The 18,872-nt window shown below is 44.3% G+C and overlaps 1 protein-coding gene across 2 annotated transcripts in view; it reads right to left on the bottom strand.

The window, feature by feature from the left end:
- The window catches only part of DIS3L2 (DIS3 like 3'-5' exoribonuclease 2), a 344,024-nt gene that overhangs the window by 53,988 nt on the left and 271,164 nt on the right, over positions 1-18,872 (bottom strand). For both annotated transcript variants that reach the window (XM_080669267.1, XM_080669268.1), the window contains one exon: positions 18,503-18,736. In XM_080669267.1, the coding sequence (XP_080525393.1) occupies positions 18,503-18,736 (234 nt within the window). The remainder of the gene's footprint in view (positions 1-18,502; positions 18,737-18,872) is intronic.

Here is an 18,872-nt window from a genome sequence, read left to right as displayed (position 1 = left end):
CATGTGTGAAGGATGATAATGGCCCGCACTGACCACGATGTCACCTTTACCATGACTAGCTACAGAAATCTGAAGAAATCTCCCCCCAAATCACACATGCAAAGACTCCATTACATAGTCGAGAGAGCACTTTGAGTAGCTGGGAACCCAGCACAAATGGCTGGCTATATCTTAAGCAATATGCCCAAGGCCCATTGAAAATGGACAAAAATGGGTATTCAGGATCCTTCATGATTTATTAAAAGTGGCATTGTCTGTGCCTTTGCATGGTACCAGCAGGGGTGGGATTGAGGGCACTCCTCCTGATGGTGGGGTCACCCCATGTGTCTCCTGTTCCCTTGGACTTTTCAACTCCCCTGGCCCACATTCACTCACTCACTCTTTCTCCTTGGAAGTTAATGAATACCGCCTCATCTATCACTGACATGTTGGGTTTCAAAAGGACTGGGAGTGAATTCACTCCTTTTTTTTTTTTTTTTTAACCAGTGAGAAGGCTCTGCTGGGAAGAGGGAAGGAGGGAAGTTGGAGGGCAGCAGCAGGACCGAGCTAACGGTGCTGCTTTCCTCCAGCTCCATGCAGCCCCAAGTGCTCCTCTGGCATCCTTGCTCACAGTGGGGGGGACAGAGGTGTGCCACTTGCTGTTCCTCAGTCCTGCGTGTGCTCACCAGCCTCTTGCACTGTTATTTATATTGTTTCTAGTCCTACTCACTGTACTTTGGAAGGTACGCATGTTCCTAGTGCTTCCAGAAATGCTCACTTAACTGGAACAGAGGAGAAATGTATGGCAGAGGTAGAGGCACAGCAGACTTCATGGCCACCTGCCTCGTGAGTTCTTTAACCAAATGACCCCAATGTACCTCAAACCCACAGGGTTCCCACCTCATGTCTGCTCTTCCTCCCAGGGTGTGGGGAGACTCTCCTGGGTAGCACCATAACCAGCCAGCTGCCCAGCCAGAGAAACCCAGGAGTATCCAAATGCCCCATCTCCACTTCCTAGATTCTGATTCCACCTCCTCAGTACCTCTTGTCTGGGCTTTCCTGTCAGCTGTGTGATCTTAAGGCAGGGCCCAGTGGGTTTCTCCTGGATTAGTGCTATAGCTACCCAACTGGCCTCCTTGATGCTCACCTTGACCCCTTTCAATTCTCTCTCTATAGAGCTTCCAGAGAGAACTTTCGAAAACACAAGTCCTATCCCATCACTCCCATATGTAAAATCATTCAATGGTAGCAAGTTGAATTAAAAATACTCATATTTCAGTGCAAAGCAAACAAGGTACTTAGATTGGCCCTGGTTACTTACACCTCTAATGACATTTCCCGGCCACCCCGTAAGCCCTTCCTATGACACAGCCACGCCAACAGCCTGCACATTCCAGACATACCAAACCTCTGCACTGCTCTGCCTGGAACATCCTTGGAAAAGCCATTCCTAACCTGCTCTCAACTGCTCTCCTTTACTAAGACGGGAATCTCCTCTGGCTCCTCGGATCCAGCAAGGATCATGATCAGGACCAGGTGTTTCTGGGAGATGTGGCTAATCTGTTGTGCAATGACCGACACAAGCCGACAATCAATGTTGTTTTCTGAGTGTTTTTGCTGCAGAGCCTTTTCCCATGGATGAAAGATGGCAGGCCTCTACTTTGCTTGGCTGAAGTTGGTCCTTTCACAGATTTCTATCAAACGTTAGCTGCACGTCCTTCCCAGGCAAGCAATCCTTGGCCTTGCATCCACATCAGGCTCTCTTCCCACCTCATCATACTCCAGCTGTTCTGAGGAAAACCCAATTTCAATGGCAGTCATTACTAGCAAGCTGCCTTGTTGACTATAATTTTTAAAATCCTCTCGGTTATAAGATTAAAGTGTTATTGAGTGAGTCACTGCCATGGGTGTTTGCATGTAATCGGCAAAGCCCTGTGCTTGGCACCACTCACTGTCCCAATTTTGTACAGCAGTCAGAGGAATTATCTAGAAAGTTTAGAGGGTTTTCTCTTATCATCAGCACCTCCTTTGGGAAGATATAATCTTTACTTTTATGCCAAGTCTTAAGCCAGGAAAGCCTCATATGTGTTTAAAAGCCACTCCTGGGGCAGCTTCTGATGCTGATACTTGCTCTTCAGATGGTTCCTGGGGGGCACCATACCCGGAAAGGCTCCCAGGAGCAACTCTATCCCAAACCTTCTCAGGTAGGTCTGTCTGTTTCTGGAATTGTTTTCCAAAAGAAATTTCTGGGCCCAAGAAAATAGTGTTTGAAAAGGAAGGGGAACCTAAATATAAATCCTAAAACTATAAAACTTCGGGAAGAAAACAGAGTAGCAAATCTTTGTGACCTTGGGTTAGTCTAAGCTTTCTTAACCAAAAGCACAATAAACAATTTTTTTCGATAAACTGGACTTCATCAAAGTTTAAAATTTTACTCTTCAAAAGAGGATGAAAAGATAAGCCAAAGAGAGAGAATGAAGAACCAAGCCAAAGGCTAAAAGAAAATATTTGCAAATCACGTATCTGAGAGGATTTATAACCAAAATATAAAAAGAACTCTCAAAACTCACTAATGAGAAACCAAACAACCCACTTAAAAAATGGGCAAAGGTCTGACAGACACGTCATCAAAAAAGATATGCAGACCGCAAATATGCACATGAAAAGATCATCAACATTATTAGCTACTAGGGAAATGCAAATGAAAACCACAATAAAATAACACTACACCTGTTAGCATGGCTCAAAAACAAACCAAACAAACAAACAAGAAACTGACAATATCAAGTGTTGGTGAGCATATAAAGAAACCAGAACTCGCACATATTGCTGATGAGTGGGAGAGCCACTTTGGAAAAACAGTTTGGCAGTTTTTCATAAAGTTAAAGATACACTTAGCATATGACCCAGCAATTTCCCCTCTAGGTATTTACCCAAGTGAAATGAAAACTTAATGGTTACACAAAAGCTTGTAGGCAAATGTTTACAGCATCATTATTTATAATCACCGAAAACTGGAAACAACCCAAGTATCCTTCAGCTGGTAAATGAATAAACAAATTGGTACATCTGTACCACGGAATATTACTGTGCAGTAAAAGGGAACAAACACATACACACAACCACAAGGATGAACCTCTGAGGCATGATGCTAAGTGAAAGAAGTTAGATTCCAAAGGCTGCCAACTGAACAAGTCCACTTGTGCATCATTCTGCAAAAGGCACCACACAGGCATAGAAACCAGACTAGCAGTCGCCAGGGGCTGAAACTAGAGGAGAGGGGCTGACTACTAAGGAGCGTGCAAGAATTTTCTGGTACAAATAACTGTCCTATATTTTTATTGTGGCATGTGTAGCCTGCAGACCAATACACTAAAAAGAGTGAATTTTACTGTGTATAAACTATACCTTACTAGGAAAAAAATGTAATTCTGGCTAAAAATGCGGCCGGTAGGGCTACTGTTTAAGATGTAGGAGATGATGGTGTATAAAATCTGCCCTTTTATAGGAGACTAAAGAGTTGATTAAGCCCACAAACAATGAAACAAATGCAAGTCCAAACACTAATAAAACACTATTTCCAACCTATCATATTAACAAAGATTAAATAAAACCACAAACTCTCAATTCAGTGAGAGGCAGTGACAATGTACTATTGTTCCTGCTGGGGAAAGCCTAAAGCAATCTAGCCTTTCTGGAAAATTATCTAACAATTTGTACCGATAGCTCTGAGAATGTACACTTTAAAAAAAATATATATTTTTATTGATTTCAGAGAGGAAAGCAGAGGAAGAGAGAGATAGAAACATCAATGATGAGAAGAAATCACCGATCAGCCGCCTCCTGCACGTTGGACGGAGCCTACAACCCAGGCATGTGGCCCTGACCAGAATCGGAACAGGGACCCTTGAGTCCGCAGGCCGACGCTCCATCCACTGAGCAATACTGGCTAGGGTGAGAATGTACACTCTTTAGGATACATAGAAAAATGTTATTGCTAGGTGATGGGTGACTGACCAATGGCTATTTCTGGCTTACTTATTAATTTCTAAGTTCTTATAAAATAAACATGTATTACTTTTACAATAAAATAGTAAAAGTTAATAAAAAAGAGAAATGTATCACAGAAAAAAAATAAATTCCCTTCAATCCAGTAATTCTTAGAATGTACTCCCTAAAGAGATACAAATTGATTTACAAAATGATTTTCAAATTTCAGGCATAAGAATATTAATTGCCATGTTATTTACAATATAAAAACTAAAATCAACCTATGACAACAATATTACGAAAGAGATATATAAAGCATGGTATATTTATACAAGTGGAGTATTTTGCAGTTCCTCTTTGAGGAACTTGAAGCGTGATGTGCAGAATTCCCTCTCCTTCCCTCCCTTGCTCACAAATCTTGCGTGGTGTCCTGTGAATGAACCCAATGCCAACTCGTGATGCTCTAGGGCACAGCACAGTATGAGCTCTGGCTGCCACACACTCCTGCACACGCCCATCCTGGCCCGCTCCCTGTGGAGCAGGGGAGAACCCTTCCTTACCCTTGCACCTGCATGTCAAATCCTCCCCCTCCATCCAGACCATCTGAAATATCACAAACAAGGATAATTTTTTCTTCTGGTGGCCACCACCCCTGTACTATAGCCCTTGCTGGGTTCTTCTCAGATAGAGGTGGCTCTTCTGTGAGGACAAAAATGGGGCCTTTCTCACCATCTGGCCATTCAGCTAACTTCTGCAGGGTGCTATGTGTCAGGCACTGTCCTAAGTGTTTTATGGGTACAACTCATGACCTAACAACAAACCTATGACATAGGTGAGGTGAAATCTCAATGTTACCAAATGTTAGCTCAGAATATGGTATCTCATTTTACTCATTACTATCTTAGGAAACTAAGGCATGGAATAGTTCAAGTTGCATAGCAAAGTGAAAAAGGGTCTGAACCCTGGTGGTCTGAGGCAGGGGCTGTGCTCCTGAGCTCTCCATTCTGTAACTAGTCACTGACTTGAAGTTGGTGGCTACAGAAGAGTTGGCGCTGGGCCTTGGGCAGTCTGGAGCAGAAGCATGTGCCAAAAAGGAGTTCAGAGTTAGGCTTCTGGGCACACAGGACAGATCTCCACAGGGACCAAGAAGTCCTCAGCAACAAGGAGTCAGGAATCCAGGCCAGAAAGCTGGACAGCCAGGCAGGCGGAGGACAGGGGGAAAGCTCAGGCAGCACTCTGCTCCCCCTCCACTTGAATTCACAAGTGTGTTCTGCAGGCCAGCCAGGGAGGCAGGCAAACCTGGGGGCTTGGCTGGCTGGAAGCTTGCAGGAAGGGCTAAGTCCCAGTACTTGGCTGGGGTAGAGGGCAGGAGAATGAAGGGGAGAACTCATTATTTACAGAAGGAAACTGATTGTAGCAAATCAGTTTCAACTTGTTTGATGGCCAAGCCCAAGTTTTCAGAGCTCAGTAACAGCTCCCTGATCAAGAGCTTTTTAAAGCCAGTAGATTGTAAATCATTAGCAAATGTTCTTATCTAGGAGACTGCCAATTTAATGCTGACAAGCTGGTAAGAGACCTGCTGGGATTCCCTCCTGGGTGTTGCCCTTTGGGTCTGCACTCATTCCTTCCACAAGGCAGATTTCCCTGACCCTGGGAGGTCACAATTCAAGGGGTGCTTAAATAATTTCTAATTTATTTTCAGAATTTCTAGCACTTTTATACAGCAAATTGCTAATTTCTATTTTGTAGAAATTTTTAAATCAGAATGATCTTATTCCAAATCAAAATTTGAAGGTGGCTCCTTCCTACCATAACTAGTGTCATGTAAACCACCAAAGCAGCCACTTCCACACAGCCCAAACTCAACATGTCTAGGCTTCTATGTGTCCGTTTCCTCCATGAGGCATTAAGCCACGCTGAGAGTGGGACCAGGATCCAATTTTCTCTTTGTCCCCAACACCTAGCATGTACCGGTTAATGATGTGGATTTTTTTCAAAAGATGGAGTTACACATATGTTGATATATATGTAATTTGAAATCTATGCTATTTTGTTGTATTGACAACAAGCTTCAAAACTTCATATGTCAAATTTGCTGAAGGTGTTAACATCATAGATATTTTTATACTTAAAAAATGAAGAATTTTGTGCCAAAGAAAGAGCATTTGTGGGAAGCTATAATTCATTACTTTATTTTGAAGAAAAGTGCTGCTGAATACTTCAGGAAGCTTATGGTGAACATGCTCCATCTCAAGATACTTATGAACACTGGTTTAAACACTTTAAAAGTGATGATTTCGATGTGAAAGACAAAGAACGTCCAGGTCAACCGAAAAAGTTTGAAGACCAACAATTACAAGCATTATTGGATGAAGATGCATGTCAAACTCAAAAACAACTTGCAGAAAAATTAAGCGTTGCTCAGCAAACAACTTCTGATCATTTACAAGCAATGGGAAAGATTTTAAAGGAAGGAAAATGGGTGCCACATCAACTGAACAAAAGACAAATGGAAAACCGAAAAGTCATCAGTAAAATGTTGCTTCAACGGCACAAAAGAAAGTCTTTTTTTGCATCAAATTGTGACTGGCGAAGAAAAGTGGATTTATTTTGAGAATCCCAAATGAACAAAATCATGGGTTGATCCAGGTCAACTATCAACATCTACTGCAAGGCCAAATCGCTTTGGAAAGAAGACAATGCTCTGCGTTTGGTGGAATTGGGAAGGTGTGATATATTATGAGCTTCTAAAACCAGGTGAAACCATTAATACTGATAGCTACCGACAACAAATAATCAATTTGAACCACGCTTTGATTGTAAAACAACCAGAATGGGCCAGAAGACACGGCCAAGTAATTTTGCCTCAAGATAACGCACCACCACACACTTCAAAACCAGTTAAAGACACGTTAAAAGATCTTGCCTGGGAAGTATTAACCCACCCGCTGTATTCACCAGACCTTGCTCCTTCAGATTACCACTTGTTCCGATCAATGGCACATGCACTTTCTGAGCAGCACTTCAAAACGTACGAAGAAGTGGAAAACTGGGTCTCTGAATGGTTTGCTTCAAAACAGAAAAGTTCTATTGGATGGTATCCACAAATTACCTGAAAAATGGAAAAATGTGTAGCTAGCGATGGACATTACTTTGAATAAAGCACTTTTGATGTTTCTCTTGAAATTATCATGTTTTCTTTGATTACAACATCTGGCATTATTAACCAGTATACCTAGTACTTTGTGCTAGTAGGTAGTCAAAAAACATGTGGGGTTCTAAAAAGGTAAGGTAAAGGGGATATTCGGAAGTTACAAAATAATTTTAAGGTGCTTCAAATCTCCTTAGTTAAAAAATGCCTGTCATATGTCATTTAAAATGGGAATGGTATAAGTGTTACAAAACAAAACAAACTTGTTGCAACACTACCATTCTTTAAAAATATGGACATTTCTTTTTGTTATTCTCACCTGAGGATATTTTTCCATTGATTTTTAGCAAGAGTAGAAGGGAGGGGTAGAGACAGAGAAAGAGAAACATCGATGTGACAAAGATACACCTATTGGTTGGCTCCCACATGCACCCTTCCGGGGCTAGGGATTGAGCCTGCAAACTAGGTACGTGCCCTTGACCGGGACTGAACCTGAGACCCTTCAGTCCACAGGCCAATACTCTATCCACCGAGCCAAACTGGCTAGGACTAAAAATGTGGAAATATCTTGAGAAATAATAGGACCACATCTCCAAGCTCTAGACTGGAGATGGGCAGTGTGTCCTCAAGCACCCCCTGACCTCAGGTGACCTGGAGTGCTGGGAACAGCTTTTAGCATGCCTCTGGTGTGCCAGTGCATAAATTTATGGGTGAGAAAGAAGTGACAGAGAGGTATCTGCCTTTTACACAGCTGGTGATCCAGAATGCAGGCGGGAGGAAGTAGGAAGGGAATAAAGAGCAAAACTACAAAACAAAGCGAATGCAAACCTACCAAGTACTCCATCCAGCGCCTGGGAAGGAGAGTGGGAGGCAGCCTCTGTGGAGGAAGGAGGTCTGTGGGACCGGGGCAGCAAGTGGAGGCCTGGGCTACATGAGGCAGGGAAGGACGAGGGAGGAAGGTATAGATGTGACTGGGAAATAGGGAGTACCAAACACAGGACACATCACAGAGGGCCTCCAAAGCCAGGAGGTGTTTGGATCTGATGGAATGAGTCTGTAGTTTTCAAAGGCTGGTTGGAGATCAACAAAAAGAGAAAAAGGTTTTCCAAAAAGCTCAATCAGTATAAAAGACAACCCCGTATTATGAAATTCTATATTTCCTTCATTTTGGTGCTAAAATGTTTTCATTTGTAAAATCGTGGAGATAAGAGATGGTAACTGGCTTTTAGGAAAACGTCCTTGTTCAGCAAAATTAAAACTTAGCCATTGTATCTTGTCCCAGAATATTTATGGAAATCTTACTGGTCCGTGAAAGTTGTTTCAGGAGACTGTAGGTTCTTGAGTGTAGGTGAAAGCACATTTGGGGAATCTCTGGCAGCAGGGTTTAGGACAGAGCAGGAGCAGAGCCCCAATTCACTGAACCATAAAAGTCAAACTCAACTGGGCCTGCCCCAAGAAGCAGTCGTGGTGGAAATCTAAGGATCAGCTGCAAGGATGCCTTTCCCAGTGCAGGTTTTACTAACGTCAAAGGATTCCACATCTCTTATGTAGCTGTTTGGCTCACATTTGAGTGACGTGGGTGTGACATGGGGTAGGGCGGGGACATGCAGGGTGTCCCGTGAATAGAAAGAGAGAGTCCAAGGCCTGCCTAATCCGAAAGACAGGCCTGGAGGAGGCAAATCTACTCCGTCTGTCAAGGCCACTAACCTGAAGGCTCACATCTTGAAGAGGGACATGGGGCACTTGCCACTGCCCTGCTCGACCTCCAGAAGTGTCTTATACGTCATCTTGTCAGTGTGAGAGCCCTCTGTCTCACTTCACTGCCCTCTGGAAATGCGAGGTACTTAAGTTTGAGTCATCGGGCACACTCTCAACTCCAACTGTGATGTGAGTTATCTTCTCAGAAAGGCCAGCAACAACTAACACAGAACCTATCTTGTGGAAATCATTCCCATTAGAAGCAACACCAGGCTCTGATCAAATTCTAAGAGGAACTATTAGACCAGGAATTCCACTGGGGTAGACAAATCATTTTCATGTTGTCATGGGGGTGGGGATAGCAGCTCATATTAGCTCACCCCAGAGGGAATCTCTTTGAGAGGCACGTGGGGGAATTTGGTGCCTCCCCCACCTTTCTGGGCTGGCAAGCCAGGTCTCTGACAAGCCTGAGCTTCTCCATTCCCAGGGAGGCACCTGGGGTCTCAGTGCCTTCTTCCAGAGAGTGTCCTTGCCAGGCTCGCCGAGGGGCACAGCTTGGTCTGAGGATATCGAGGTGAACACAGACTATTCAGGACCCCTCAGAAGCACTGCCAGCCCCCTGGGGTGCTGAAGCTTCCTGGCTCCTCGCACCTGTCCAGGCAGCTCCACCTTGAGAAAGTCCTCATTACACCTTGTTCTAAACCCTGTATGTCCTGGCAAGCAATCAAACACCCAACCCTTTTATTCAAACAGGGAGGAAGCTTCTCTGATTCATAATGTGCATTTAATTCTCTTACATAAACACACCTCTCTCCTCTAGCCACAGTACCTCTTTCAGGTCACAACCATCACACTTCTTTAAAAAGACCAATATATACAGAGATGCTTACAGACCTTGAAATGCCTGGTTAAAAATGAGCACTGTGTAGGAGCTGGAGATACAAAGATGAAAAGACGCTGTCCTTACCCTTAAGGAACTCAGTCTAGAGGAGACAGGGAAGTAAATGGAAAATAACAAGGCAATGTGACAATGTGATCAAGAGGGGTGACAGTTGTAGCCTGGCCGGTGTGGCTCAATGGTTGAACATCAATCCATGAACCAGGAGGTTCACTACCCAGTGAGGGGTGTGTAGGAGGCAGCCGATCGATGATTCTCTCTCATTATTGATGTTCCTGTATCTCTCTCCCTTTCCCTTTCCTCTCTCTAAAATAAAATAAAAATGTTTTTTTAAAAAAGGGGTAACAGGTGTAAATAAAGAGCTAGGGAGCCCCAAGTGGGAGGAAATGGATTGGGGGGGGTGGGCAATGCAAACCTCTCTGCAACAGGATGTGGAGTTTCACTCTTCAGGTTCCTGGAAGCTAAGAAAGGTCTTTAGGGGATGGGGGAGGGTGTGAGTAGGGCTTTTCCCACCTATGAGAAATGAGCCTGGGTATAAGTAAGCAGAAAGAACCAGAAAGCAAGTAAAAAGCTTCTGGAAGGGGGCAGGAGCCAAGGTTACTTTCTAAAGTCATATAGAAAGCAGTCTTCAGAGTTATACAGACCATTCTAACCAAGAGCCGAAGCATCCGCTATTGGTCCTCACCAGCAGACACTGCACTGAGGGCACCTAGCAGCAAAGGTCACATGAGGACCATCCTGGAGTCCCTAGTGTGGCTGGCAGAGGGCATGGTTCTCTCTCTGCTACCTTCTGCTCCCTCTAATCCCTCCAATCAAAGTTTCTTTTTTTTTTAAATATTTTTATTGCTTCCAGGGAGGAAGGTAGAGGGAGAGATAGGAACATCAATGATGAGAAAGAATCATTAATAGGTTGCCTCCTGCACGCCCCCTGCTGGGGACTAAGTCTGCAACCTGGGCATGTGCCCCTGACCGGAATTGAATCCGAGACCCTTCAGTCGTCAGGCCGACACTCTATCCACTAAGCCAAATCAGCTAGGGCCAGAGTTTCTTTTTATAACATTAATTTCTTCTGGGCTGTTCCCAAGCACTGTGCAAAACACTGAATTTGCTCAAGCTACTTCTCTAAACCAAACTTTATCAGTAATAGATGGAATATTTTGATCTCAGTCTGATTTGCATGTCTATTTCTCAGTGGGTTCAGAACTCAGAGAAGAGTGTGATAGAATATAGATGGCCCTTTGAATTCATCCATTTTGCATTCATGGCTTCAACCAGCTGTATTTTCAGTCCAGGGTTGGGAATCCTCGGATATGGAGGGCAGACATTGTATGTATCATTCTATGCCATCCTATATAATAAAGAGCTAATAAGCAAATGGTCATGACGCCCTTATGCTGTAATGACCGATCAAGCAGGAGGCTGTGTGCATGGCAGGAGTAGGTGGGCGGGGCTGCATGTGTGGCGAGGCCGGGGGACATGAGGCTGCATCCCCCGCCCAGCGCCAGCTGGGGGATGTGACACTGTTATTATTTATTAATAAATTTATATAATTATTTTCATATATATTTTACTAATTTTCTTTCATCTCTGACACTTCCATTATAGAGAAAGGGCAAATAGCAATATTAAAATATATCCTCTAATTAATTCCTTTTTAATGTGCACGAATTTTGTGCACCGGGCCACTAGTTTTATATAAGGAACTTGAGCACCACAGATTTTGGTATTTTTGGGGTGTCCGGGAACCAATCTGCTGCAGACACTAAAGATAACTGTATATCCCTGAAATCTCAATAGGGTGGGCATCCCACGTTTTACAGTTCTTCTTCCCCAGTCACACCTTCACTTCATCACCTGTGACTCAGGTGATAATTATTCGTTAAGCCTCACTGATTCTAAGTTAGCCTTCTTTCACTTATCTCATCTACCTAAGAACCATCAGATTTGTATTCCTTCAGCCCTGTGTCAGCCGACTAGGTAGGCCCTCAATTTTATCTTATTGGAGTTTCTTTTAAGTACACAGAGTTTTTCTCAAATTTACTGTGCAATTTTAGGACAGAAAGTCTGTCTTCCACTGCCAAAAGCTCCTTCATAGAACTATGAGCAGAATTTGTAACACAATAGGAACTCAAGAAATATCCGTCTAGTGAGGGTTGGAGATATTGTCTGAGTCTGTATTTTTAACAACTTCCAGAATAATACTACCTGTAGCCCTTCTAATTTTTTAAAATTATGAGTAAATGACTCTGTGATGTGCCTAAAGGAAGAGTGAGTACATGAAGAGTTTAGGTTTATAATAACAAGCTGCTCGGCAGAGTTACTCTGAAATTTAATGATATATGTTAGTTTTTATGCGTATGTTAACAAGCCACAAATAGTGATCAGCTCACACAGTAGCTGTAATTAGTGGGACTTACATACAACTAGGTCAAGTTTCAAGTCTGTCTTGTTCATGCCGTGGGATGCATACATATGGCTTGTTTTCCCTGATTCCATATGAAATTAAAGTATGACAACTGAATCAATCTCTCTTTTCCCCTCACAGGAGAGATTCTATGCCCTCTGACTGAGAATCCTCCGTGGAGCCGGAGGCTGCAGTGTGTCCCCTCTCCAGCCGCTCCGCTCTCCTCCAGAGGCCATCCTCAAAAACCTGGGGACCGAGGAGCTCAAAAGAGCACAATCTTGGCTATAGAGTTATTTATAAATAAACTGAATAAATCTAAACAAAAATTTTGCTAATATGATTATGAAATTGGTAACTGGGAAAAATACGACAGGATGATAAAGATTCGTTAAGCCTCACCGATTCTAGAACTATCTCCACAGCTGAAGTAATGCACAGTCAACATTTAAACAGAAGTCCTGAATTTCTAGAAGTCTTCTTATACTGTTTATCACCACCTTAAAAAGAGTGGCACCATTCTTACAGTGGCACAGGTTACATGAGCAATTTTATTCTCCTCAGTCTTAAAGTTAATTAGATTTCATGTGCAGCCAACCCAAACAATGCCTGAGAGCTGTTACACACAGGAAGTTAGGACAACGAAATAGGCTAGTGAAGTTACAAATGTTCTCCGAGGATCTAAAAATACAACAAGAATTCTCAGCACCATTCCAAATACAGTGGATTTCTGTACTAATTCTAATGAGAGTGGAAAGAACTGTAGTTTGGTGCGGGAGATCTCTATTTTAATGAGAGCGGGAAGAACTGTAGTTGTGGGCGGGGGATCTCCAGTCTCAATGTTAGCAAGGGCTTAGCGAGATGCTTTCAATCTCTTCTCTCAGACATTTAAAATATTAGGACCCTTAGGAGTTTTATGTATGTTTTATTTATAATGGCTAATGCAAATAGGAACGGACACATAGAACAAAGATGAAGGAGTAATTTAAGACCACAGTCACTGGAACATTTCAGACCTAGACATGAAAAGAGAGAGAGAGAGAGAAACGGACAGACACAAACACCCCCATGTAGGCAAAGAATGCTTGCCAGCATTTCTCCCCTCCTGCCCTTATTCACAGGTTACTGAAAGGGGCATAGACTGGTATGACCTTTCTAGAAGGGTATGTGACAATATTTCAAGATTTTTAAATATGTCTGTATCTCTGACCCTATCATCGCTGTTCCAGGAATGTCTTAAGGAGATAACCAGAGACAGGGTAAAGTTTCCTAAGTCTAGTTGGTCAAAGCTCACCGATTTTCCTTCCTCTCTTGGATCTATAAATTTCTCTCTCTACAGTCTCTATGTCAGGCCCTCGATGTTTCTCTCTTGGAATATAAGAATCCTTTATTTTGTTCTCCTTCAGTCTACTCTTCATACTATAGCTAGTAAACTTTCTAAAACACAGTTCTGATCACGTCACCTCCATATTTAAAATAATTCCATGGCTCCCCTAGATTTCAAGGCCCAGCCTCTGCCTTCTTCCCTAGCTGCTCCCTCTCTTCACTATATACCTCTGATCTGGAGCAACTGGCCACTGCCCGAATGTGCCACCTGTTGCTGCTCCTCCCATGCCTGTACCAGTAGTTTACTGAAATGCACTTCCCAGGCCCCCCAGTGCCTTCAGAGCCTGGTGAGTCCCTCAAGTCTTTTTAAAGCCCTCATGGGCACACTGCCCTGCTGGGAAACCTTCTGATGTCTGAAACCGGGCCGGTCCATTCCAGTACAATCTCACTGCACTCTGTGAGAGCTCTGTTGTGGCACTTTTCATTTTCTGGGTGGTCTGCTGGCTCCTCCACTATACCAAGTCTTATTCCTCCATCCTTCATCTGCAGCACCTGAAGAATGCCTTCGGAAGCCATGTTGCATGAAGGACTCCGTGACTATGAGAATTGAGACTGATTCTACAAACATATCCAATCACCTGATTAACAGCTTACTCTTGTGCAAAAATGATGGCATAAATAATAAGACCAAAGAAGAGCCAAATAGAATGATTAGGCCTATCCTTTTATCTTGTACCAAATACCATACTGGATAAAAATTAAACAGCAGAGAGCTAAAATGCTCATTTCTTGAAAATAACTGTATTGGAGAGAAGGAATAAAAATATTCTTAACTATAATTTGTAAATGCATGACTCAACATAACTTACTGCTACATATAGCAACAGGGGCAGGGGGAGAATGCCATACCATGGCATCAGAGCCATGTTTTGCCATGAGCAATTCCCCACCCTCACTGTACCCGACAAGATGGCAGAGCCAGCATCTCTGCAAGTGGGCCCAGGGACATGGGCTGGTGGGAGGAGACTGACTGTAAAGAGGCTGCAGAGCTTGCAGAGGTGGGAAATTAAAACCACTGCTCTTTTTGCTTCAGGCTAATTAAAGCTACTTGACTATAAATAGGGTAAGGGAACTGGTGTTAAACTGATTTATTCCTCTACTTCCGGCAACCAATGGGACCTGCTAAGCATGGTAGTAATCAAAGGAATACTTTACTTAATTGCATGAAACCATCCTGAGAGCTAACTTAGCACAACTATTCCCATTACCCAGTCCAATTCTCAGTGTAGCAATGATGAGTTGCTAAGAGCTGACTGGGTCTGAAAACCACAGGCCAACTCCGACCTTCCACCTGCTTCTGTATGGAAGCTAAGAATGGTTTTTACATTTTTTAATAAATGAATGATAAAGGAAGAATACCATTTTGTGACATGAAATTATATGAACTCTGAATTTCAGTGTCCTTAAATTTTATTGGAACAGCCCCACTCACTTGTTTGTCTATCTCTGGCTGCTTTCACATTATGACAGCAGAGCTAAGTACTGGAGACAGACCTTATGGCCCACAAAGCCTAAAATATTTACTATCTGCCCTTTAGAGGAAGCCTGCAGACCCATAACTTAAAAGATGGCTAGGCAAGGCCATCTATAGTAATAAAAGGGTAATATGCAAATTTGTCAGGATGTCCTTACAGTAATGACTGAACAGAAGGCTTTGTGGGGTGACAAGGCCGGCAGGGGGGTTAGTGAGGGACGACCAAACAACAGAACAGCAGGCTGCGTGGGGTGACCAGGCCAGCAGGGGGGGCAGTGAGGGGCAACCAGGCCAGCAGAGGGAAGCAGTGAGGGACAACCAGGCTGGCAGGGAGGGCAGTTGGTGGCAACCAGGTTGGTGGGGGAGCAGTAAGGGGCAACCAGGCTAGCAGAGGGGGGCAGTTGGTGGCAACCAGGCCAGCAGGGGGGTCAGTGAGGGGCAACCAGGCTGGCAGAGGGGGGCAGTGAGGGGCAAACAGGCCAGCTGGGGGGGGGGCAGTTGGGGGCAACCAGGCCAGCAGGGAGGGCAGTTGGGGGCGACCAGGCTGGCAGGGAAGCAGTTAGGGGCAACCAGGCTGGCGGGGGGAGGAAGTTGGGGACTATCAGGCCAGCAGGCAGAGGCGGTTAAGGGTAATCAGGCTGGCGGTGGGGGAGGCAGTTAGGGGCGATCAGGCAGTCAGGCAGGTGAGCAGTTAGGAGCCAGCAGTCCCAGATTGTGAGAAGGATGTCTGACTGCCGGTTTAGGCCCGATCCTGGGATCGGGCCTAAACCGGCAGTCGGACATCCCCCGAGGGGTCCCGGATTGGAGAGGGTGCAGGCTGGGCTGAGGGTAGCCCCCCCACCCCCCCCGGAAGCACGAATTTCACACACTGGGCCTCTAGCCCATAATAGCATTCCACAGCAGCTTTGATCCCATGGTACTTAAAAATTATTTCCATTAATGAGTTTATCTTGCTCACAGAAATGGCCACTAACTTGAGCTTCAAAATTGTGCTAGGCAAGATTCATGTAAGATGGCTGAGAATTTAATAAAGGCCCCTTTAGGTTAGAGGAATTTGACTAAGAAGATGAAAATAAATTTTCTTCACTACAACTTTCTCTAATTCAGGAAGTCAAAGGTTCATCAGGAGCCAGTCATATCCACCCTCTCACATGCTGAGGATCCTGAAGTGGCCCAGTTTCCTTCAGGCAGTGGGGCTCCTTTCTTCAGAAGCCTCCCACGGAGGCCTCCCTCTGAGTGCTGTCACCACACTAAAGGTGTCAGCCTGGAGCAAGCCCCGGAAAACTGTAGGTGTAGCTTCCTGATTTTGTTGGGGGGTTCTTTTTAGCACCCTGCTACCCTCCCTTTGTTATCCTTTCTGAAGGCAATGGCTAAGACACAGAACATAACATCAGAGTCAACTAATGGCATCTTCATCCCTGGAAAGGAGGCTCCTGGGAGGATGGGGGTCAGGGAGCTCTGTGCACTCCCAAGGCCCATAAGGCAGGCCTGAGTCGTCCAGGAAGAACCTGAACAGGGTGTAAGGGCTTCCCATAGCCCCCCACCCCACAAAACTCAGATTTGGATATGATTATAATCCATTATGATTACTTTGACTACAAACACATAAAAGTCCCTTTATGGGAATCTCTGTTTAAGAAACATATGTATATATATTATACATATAAACATATGTATAATAAAGAAAATAAAACATGCATGTGTTAAACTCTAGAATTAACATGGCAGCAGAAAACATAAAGGTGGGAAGAAACCACCTGGAAGGTATGTTACTCAACTCATCCAACCACAAGCACAAAGAATGCACTCAGCACCTACACTTGCTTTTGGGCAATGGCATAAAGAAGCGTCATTTCACTGAGCTAGAATCTCTTTATAACTCAGTTTAAGCTCCAGGTAAAAGAGACATTTGGAGCAGGTAATCCGACCTCAAAGGCAGTGCTTCCCATCTGTTTCACATCACAGTACATACAGAACTTGCTAGTACCTGACAGCACTCTAGGATAAGCAGACAGGACTGCTAGCAGGTGGTCCCCAGGGACTGAGGCCAGCCCAGGTAGCCCTGAAGGCTGAGGGTGCACCATTTCAGACGTTTGTATGGCAGCTCTGGTCTAAGGTGTGGACTGCAATCACCCAGTGGCCAAGTTGCTCTGCATTTCTGAAGTTGTTATGACCTCCAAACCACTGAGTCCTTACCTGACAAACAGGTACTATGCTAGTGTCCTCCCATCTCACCCATTCTGAAAGTCATCACGGTAAATTGACTTCTTGGAAAGGTGACTTCTGGGTTAGCAGATCTATTCTGCATTCAAGGCCATATTGTGTGACATGGATGGTGTCCCCTCTTACAAAGGCCTCTCATAGCACCTTCCTAATTGAGGTTAGTGTAAGAAACGCATATATATATTTTAGGACTGCCACCAAAAACATGGACATCGTGAACTGAGGCAAACATAGCATCAGAGGGCAACTCAAACAGCAGGCTATGCCAAAGCCCCGATGAAAAATGGATTTTAGTGAAGGCAAATGCAGGCAGTTGGCACATGAGAACAAATGCAGTGACTGCCAAATGTGCCACTGAGCTGATTTATAAAGGATCTCACGGTGTGTCTGTTGCAGGAGACTGATGTGCTCCTCCTAAAGTCCTGGTGCACACACTCATCTAGAGAACCAAGGAATCAACTCCAAGGATGCAAATCCCTTATTTTCAAACCTTCATTAACTGGAACTTAAGTAGGACTTTTGAGGGCTTGTTTTTCTCACTTGAAAGGAAACTTTTTCTCTTAAGTCAGCATGGCGTAAAAGGAGGAAAGGTGAACAAAGTGCTACTAGCTATCTGGATTTCTTGCATATAAGCAACTTATTTAACCTTTGGGGGCTTTGGCTTTCTAATTTATAAAATGAGAGGGCCAATGAGATACAGATAACTGAGTTACCAGACATAGCAACTCAGCCAGGTTTGAATGACAGCTGCCTAAGTCCCAGTGAACCACTAGCATGGCTGTGCTATTCCAGAGCCATCAATACCATTCTGGGACATTGTTTTCTTCTCCCCGGTTCTGTGCTTCCTCAGATATTAATCTGGAATTTGTAAACATAATTCTTTTGGGAAGACAAGAGATAAGAAGAAACACTTATTTCTTTAAGCCCCATAATCAGATACTGGTTAACTCCTACATGTCCATGTTTCCTGTTCCCAGCTCAGTTAAGAGGGATTAACAGTAGAAACCAAGGTGAGGACCAAATACTGGACATACCTTCCCAGGTTAGGCCAACTGGGAGCTTTGGTCTCACAGCCACCCAGACACTACCCTTTGCCTGGGCTCACAGTGTTAGGCCTCAGGTGCCTGTGGAGCTAGGAGGAGTGGGAGTTAGTTCCTGCCTACCTTGGGGAACATTGTTTCAAGGCAGTGACTGAAGAAATAAGGAGGGAAGAGTCCAAGACTACCATGCTGAGTTGCAGACATGCTGGGTTCAGGCACAAAGCAAATCTGTTGGTTGCACTAAAAAAAGGAAGTGACTGACCTGATCCAAACGCAGTGCGCCGTCCAAAAACCGCTGTTTGCGTAACTCCTTTGCAATCCGGTGAAGATTCAAGACAGCCTGGTGTACCTCCTCACTGGTGTGCTCTGGGGAGATGGGGGGCAGCTCCTGCTCAGGGATTGTCTTAGTCGGGCTCTCAATCATGCTCTGTGCGTGCTCATAGCTCAGTTTGGTGCAGGAGCAGATGATGGTCCGGCCAAACCACTCACTAAGGATCTGCAGGAGGACAGATTGTGAGGAATTGGTTTTCAGGTTTTTCTTACATGTGACCATTCACCCACATGCATTCTCCAAAGATTCCCTGAGCACTGGCTTTTTGCTCAGAATGGTGTTAGATTCTGGCTGGGTACAA

The sequence above is a fragment of the Plecotus auritus genome (genome assembly GCF_963455305.1).
Source record: "Plecotus auritus genome assembly, chromosome: 5".
In the NCBI taxonomy this organism is placed as follows: domain Eukaryota; kingdom Metazoa; phylum Chordata; class Mammalia; order Chiroptera; family Vespertilionidae; genus Plecotus; species Plecotus auritus.
This window is presented reverse-complemented; position numbering and strand designations above follow the sequence as displayed.